Source organism: Natator depressus, chromosome 3, assembly GCF_965152275.1.
Source record: "Natator depressus isolate rNatDep1 chromosome 3, rNatDep2.hap1, whole genome shotgun sequence".
NCBI lineage: Eukaryota > Metazoa > Chordata > Testudines > Cheloniidae > Natator > Natator depressus.
The window spans coordinates 125,077,240-125,083,239 of NC_134236.1; the positions used below are offsets into that span (position 1 = coordinate 125,077,240).

Here is a 6,000-nt window from a genome sequence, read left to right on the forward strand (position 1 = left end):
TCTATGGTGCACCAGAGAACCTCTGCTAGTACCTTCTTCATCTCATTCTGACATTCACATCCAAGCAGGACACCCTTAATCAAGGCCAGTTTTAGAGTGGGAAACCACTTGCACTGAAGGGTGGTTGCGAAAAGCTTGGCTATATCACCTCCTAAACTCTCTCTTGATTCAAGCTGAATAGAGTGCCCAGCTGGAGTCATCCAGTATGCAAAGCCCAAAGCCTCATCCCAAATCAAACCATGGTTAGTGATCACAGGTAGCCTGTATTCTTAAACTTAACAGCAGGAACTGAAGAGCAAGATCAGGATCAGCCAATACCCTGTGCTTCTGAGAAAGACCCCATGCTGTGCATGTTGGTGGGACCAATACTGACACACTGTCAGCCTGTGCTATGACTCTTCCTTGGCCTAGAACAAATTTGTACCCACCCTCACACCCCTGCCCACCATGGAAAGGGTCAAGGAACACAAGGCCTTGTAAAAATGATTCTCTCACATGCCCAGACTGAAATACATTTCCCTGCTCACAGCAATGTTAATCAACTGTTAGGTGACCCAGCAACTGCAGTTGGGTGCCCAAATGAGAACCTAACAAATCTTTTCTGTCTCTAACTACTACTAAATGAATCTCTTACTGTAACTCCTTGGCTACGAGTGGGGCTCTCTCATAGCAATGATCAGATTTATCATTTCTTACCCTGTCCAGTTTAGAAGGTTTGTAGGATCTGGGGGGAGGATGTGTTGTGTTTGTAATAATTATTGACGTGCTTTTCCTTACCTGAGCCAACTTCCTTTCATGCCGCTCTGATGCTTTGCTCCCAGTGGTGTCATTCTCTAGCAGATCACGCTTGACAATAAAATCCCTCTGAAAATGTAAAAACTTGTTAAACTGATCAGTTTTAGTCACTCCAGCCAAATATGAAGGCATAAATTGGTACTCATCCTTAGCAACTTCAGCAGCACAACGTCGGCTGTTCTTAACTGGCTTGTACTTCAACACCTTCATCTCTGGCACATCTAACTCTTCTCTTTTAAGTGGCTTATTGAATCTGTCAGTTTCTTCCTCTATTTTCTTTTTAAGCTCTTTCAACTGCCTTTCCAAAGGAGTAGAAGTTAATGGGCCATTCACTGGGCGATCAACACTGGCCATGAGTGCCTGAGAGTGTTTGTAGATAGGAGATGCAGATTTGGCACGTACTGGAACCAGTGTGGTGCTGGGGGTGAAATCAGCCAAAGTATTTTTCATCTTCTTGGCTGTCTCATCGCGTATATTTTGAGCTGGTAATTGCTTTCTTTCTGTCATGAAACGTGTTGGTTTCTTGGCGCTGTCCCAGTATCCCGGTTTTATATTCTCTTGCGCCTTATAAAGCTTGTTATGGTTTAAGTGTCCTGAGGTGTAAAGTTGAACATCAGCTCTGTGGGCCTTTTCCAAGCCATCTAAAAGATGAGTCAAGCTCCTCTCTTGCTTGCTTTCTGCCATGGTAAAACTGATGATTACATCACAGAAAACAACAACAAAAAGTAGGAAAGTTTTAGTTGAGAAAAACATTGAACATATGCCTCACCTCTTCTAGCTTCATAATAGACTATTTTAAGTGAAATTAGTGGTTGGATTCTCAGCCCTGGATAGCCAAGCCCATGAAGTATCAAACCAAACAGCATAGGAAGCAGTCATGTCAAATTCAACATGCCTTCCCTACAATGTGCCCCATTCAGCATGCCCCAACCTTGAGCTGGGAGTACCACCTGTAGGGCTAAAAGTCTGAATCCATTCTCCATGCCCAGTATATTGCTGATCTCATCCCTACAACCATACCCGTAGGTGCCAGTTGTGATGGGAATTTTTGTAGGACCCATGAATGACATTAGACTCTACAATGAGATAGACTGCAAACAGGGTGATCTGTGGAAAATTATAAGAAAGAATTCCAAGAGTTGCCAAAAATATTAGTGACATGGAAAATTATGAGGGGAATTTCCTGATTTTTTGCAGGGAGGAATTGAGGTTTTTTAAAAAATAATTTTGTAACACATCTGATTGTCACTCACATTCTGTTTCAAAGTTATGTCTTAAATCAGATCACTGTGGTGTTGTGGTCTCTTTGAAATCGCTCAGGAAAATGCCATTTCTGCAAAGCATCTGACAGAGGATGTCTGTGTAGTTTCATCAGGACGCAATGTGGGAGAGCTGTGCATAAAGCCCTCATCCTACACCTATTTATGCCTTTGCTTAACTTTAAACACAAGAGTAGTCCCACTGATTTCAATGAGATTACTCATGTGCTTAAAGTTAACCATGTGTATGTATAAAAGCTTGCAGGATCAGGACCTTAGTACTAGACCTAGTGTGTGATTCAATTTACAGTAGCTCAACAACCAAGTATAACGAATGCTTAAGTTTAAACTCAGTTGTGGCAAAAAGAAGTTTGTCTAGTACAGTTTGGGCAGCCAACTTAGACGTCTTAGAACCGAAGGATTTTGCACATGCAGGAGCCTAAGCTACAACATGGTTTTTGAGTATAGCTCTAACCTAGTTTGACTCCATGCACACCAGCCAGTTATCACAGCTTTTGCGTCACTACATGTAGGTTGGTATTTACCCAACAAATCTGTTGGACAAACCAGGCTTTGCAGAAGTATGTGCTGAGCCTCCAAGAGTCAGGGGTTCTGTTGCAGCTCCTCAGCAACTCACTCCCACTGGCACATGTGCAGTGGCTTGTAGTGAGGAGCTAAAAAATAATTTAAAAAAAAAAATCTACATGCAGGTCCTTCCCCACCCTTGCTATGTAAGAACGGTGGCTGAGAAACTGCAAAAAACAAACCCTAATCAACCAGCTTAGTTTGATAGAAAATCACACTTTGGCCCCCGTCTTTACTGGCCGTAGGACAAAATCATATTTAAACATGGTTCAATCACTGCTCCATCTAACATAATGCGACATGACAGATCGGTATTGTCGGTGGCCACCCCATGTTTGGGGCTGTGTCAAACCAAAGGTCCATCTAGCCCAGGATCCTGTTGTCTGACAGTGGCCAGTGCCAGGTGCCCCAGAGGGAATGAACAGCAGAGGTAATCATCAAGTGATCCATCCCGTCGCTCATTCCCAGCTTCAGGCAAACAGAGGAGCCTGGTCTGACTCTCTCTTGGCCACCCAGAAGCTGGGGCTATGTGCTGGCCTGGGAGTGTAAGGAAAGAAAAGGGGTTGTTACGGCAGCCCAGGGGCCTCTCTCCATTCCCCTACCCGCAGTGCTGCTACCGCTCTGGCAACTCCCAGGTATTCCTAGTGCAATGGAGGCTGCCGTTGTGGGAGTGACAAGGCTGGGCTCTTCAGAATATTTAGTGGTTTGAGCCAAAACATTTGCCAAAACGTTCCCAAGGAGAGACATGAGAGGAGGGAACTGGTGATTTTTAACACTCGGAGCTTGTCTACAAGAACAATTATTGCAGTTGTTCATGGCAAGCAGGGGCGTGAGTGTGCGCTACACTAGCCTGCTGGGGTCTGACTGTCCCTCAGCATCCTGCTGCTGGGTGTTAGCAGCTTGGCAGAGCGCTCTGAGCTCGTCCTTTTTGAAATGGGACTAGCTCAAAGCGCATCATCAAAAAATGGTGGCTGCCCATCAGCAGAGTACTGAGGGACAGTCAGACCCCAGCAGGCTAGTGCAGAGTAGATTGACACCCCAGCTTGCCACAAACTCATTGTTCCTGTGGACAAGCCCTTAGCTAAATCTCAATAGACGATCACCAGACACAGAAAAGGCACTTTTGTAGCATGAGGGGATCTCCCCGTCCTGAATGTCAAACAACAGAGGTGCTAATGCTTCTTAGAGAAAAGGTCCCAAGAATCCATTATAATGGAAAGTGTTAGGAAACATAAATGTAGGGGCTTGCTACTACCTCACCCTATCATTAAAGAAGAACAAGCAACAGTGTAAATGAATGTGTTTTATAATATTCTGCAGTATTTGTTCAACATATTACATTTTACAACAGTACATTCTAATACAATACTACATTATAGCTATAGACAGCAGAGCTTGGGGGCTTTCCTGTGCAAAACTCGAGTAGTTCCTTGACAAGGTTACTTATGCCTGTTCCCAGCCTGCTCTTGAGAGCTGCTGAGTGCTCTCAACCCTCAAGTGCTGCTCAGAGCCTTGTTGGATATTGCTCTGATACTGTAAGCTCACTAGGGTAGAGAACTTGAGTTCAATTCTGGCCCTATTTATGCCGGTGTAAACAGAATTATTGGAGTCTTTGGAGTTACTCCGTATTTATCTCAGCGTAGCTAGGAGCAGATTGGGACCCTGCATCTGCTGTTATGCTTTACGTAGCACTGACCACACGCTTGGTACTGAATAATGAATGGTAGTAGTCCTGCTCTGCTTCTTGGGCTTGAGTCAACTGAAAGCACAGTTCATTTTCAGACACACCGAACCCATGAAGAAAACGCAGACATTGGGCTTGTTTTTGGCTTAATTGGCTTGTGAGTTGCTTGTTGGCTAGTTTTTGGCCTGTAGCTTGTTGCTTGTGTTTTTTTATCGGCCCCCGGCAAGCAGGGGCAAGAGGGGGAGAGAGTCAGGGGTGCACAGCAGGCCCACCACAGTCCCAGACTGCACGCCGGGGGCAGGGCTGGATTAATGCAGGGGCTTTAGGGGCTGCAGCCCAGGGTCTTGGGCCAAGGGGAGGCCTGTGGGACGGATGGGGCCCGTTGCTTCTTTTCATCCAGCCCGTGGCAAGTTTCCACACTGAGGGCCAGTCAAGGATCCCCGAGCCTCGGCACACTCAGCCCTGGCCCCACCCCCACCCCCACGGGGCTGGAGCCGCAAGTGCCGGCATGCCCCTGCGGCCCCTAGGCAAGAGGAGTTCAGGGGCAAGGGCAGGGGAGGGGACGCACACACACACTCAGCACCACTGGCACGCACAGTGACGCACACACATACTGTAGCTGGACTGGAGCCAAAATCACCCAATTCAAGCTTTCATTCTGATTGGCTGGGAGCCAATTAAAAAACAAGAAACCACGAGCTACTGTAAAAGCCCTGAAAGCCAAAAAGCTAGCCAACATGCAACGCACGAGCCAATTCAGCCTAAAACAAGCCCAATTTCTGCTTAGTTTCCATGGATTTGACAACTCTTGGGGATCCTGCCTTAGCCCCGCTGCGCCACTGACCAGGAGCTGCCCAAGGTAAGCGCCTTCCGGCTGGAGCCCACACCCCCTCCTGCACCCCAACCTCCTCCCCCAGCCCAGAGCCCCCTCCTACACCCAAACTCCCTCCCAGGCCCCGCACCTCCACCTGCACCCCAACCCCCGTCCCAACCCTGAGCCCCTTCCTGCACCCAAACTCCCACCCAGAGCCCACACCCCGAACCTCCTGCTGCAACCCAATCCCATCCCACCCCAGAGCCCACCACCCAGCTGGAACTGCACCCCCTCCTGGACCCCTGCCCCAGCCCTGAGCCCACTCCCACACTCCAAACACCCTCAGGGACCCCATAAAATCGGATAGCCCTGGGCCCACAGGAGAGTTAATCTGGCTCTGGCCAGGGTGATCTAGTCACATAGAATATTGGGGTTCTCAGGGGTTGGCTTGTTTTGAAATGGGATTAGCTTGATTTTTGGCTTATTGTGAAAGTCGGGGTGCTTATTGACCGCGTGAAAGTTGGCAACTGTGTTCATTTTCTGTAGCGCCCTTTCACTGCACCTTCTAGTAGTAACTCGCTCGCTCCGCACGGCCCGGCCCGGCCCACAGCCTCCAGGACCCACCATGCACGTGCGTTGCTTTCTAAAAATGATGGGCTCTAAACCACTGTCCCACAGAACCCAGCCCCGGGGGAAGCATTGCAGCAGAGGCCCAAATGGCGGAACGGTAACTTACGTCAAGGCTCTGCTGTCCGCTCTCACCGGCTCCACTGTGTCTCCAGCATAACGGCTCCCCTTCGGCCGGGGTGCTGTTACCGGGAAACCACAGAAACATTCTGCATTCTCGCTCCTGCTGCTGCTGA

General features: G+C 48.2%; 1 protein-coding gene across 1 annotated transcript in view; it reads right to left on the bottom strand.

Annotated features, from left to right (window-relative positions):
- C3H6orf118 (chromosome 3 C6orf118 homolog) overlaps nucleotides 1-6,000 on the bottom strand; it is a 39,752-nt gene extending 33,752 nt beyond the window's left edge. Inside the window, exons 1-2 of the mRNA XM_074948746.1 lie at nucleotides 5,874-6,000; nucleotides 778-1,486 (exon numbers count right to left, since the gene is read on the bottom strand). Of these exons, the coding sequence (XP_074804847.1) occupies nucleotides 778-1,479 (702 nt within the window). The 5' untranslated portion in view covers nucleotides 1,480-1,486; nucleotides 5,874-6,000. The remainder of the gene's footprint in view (nucleotides 1-777; nucleotides 1,487-5,873) is intronic.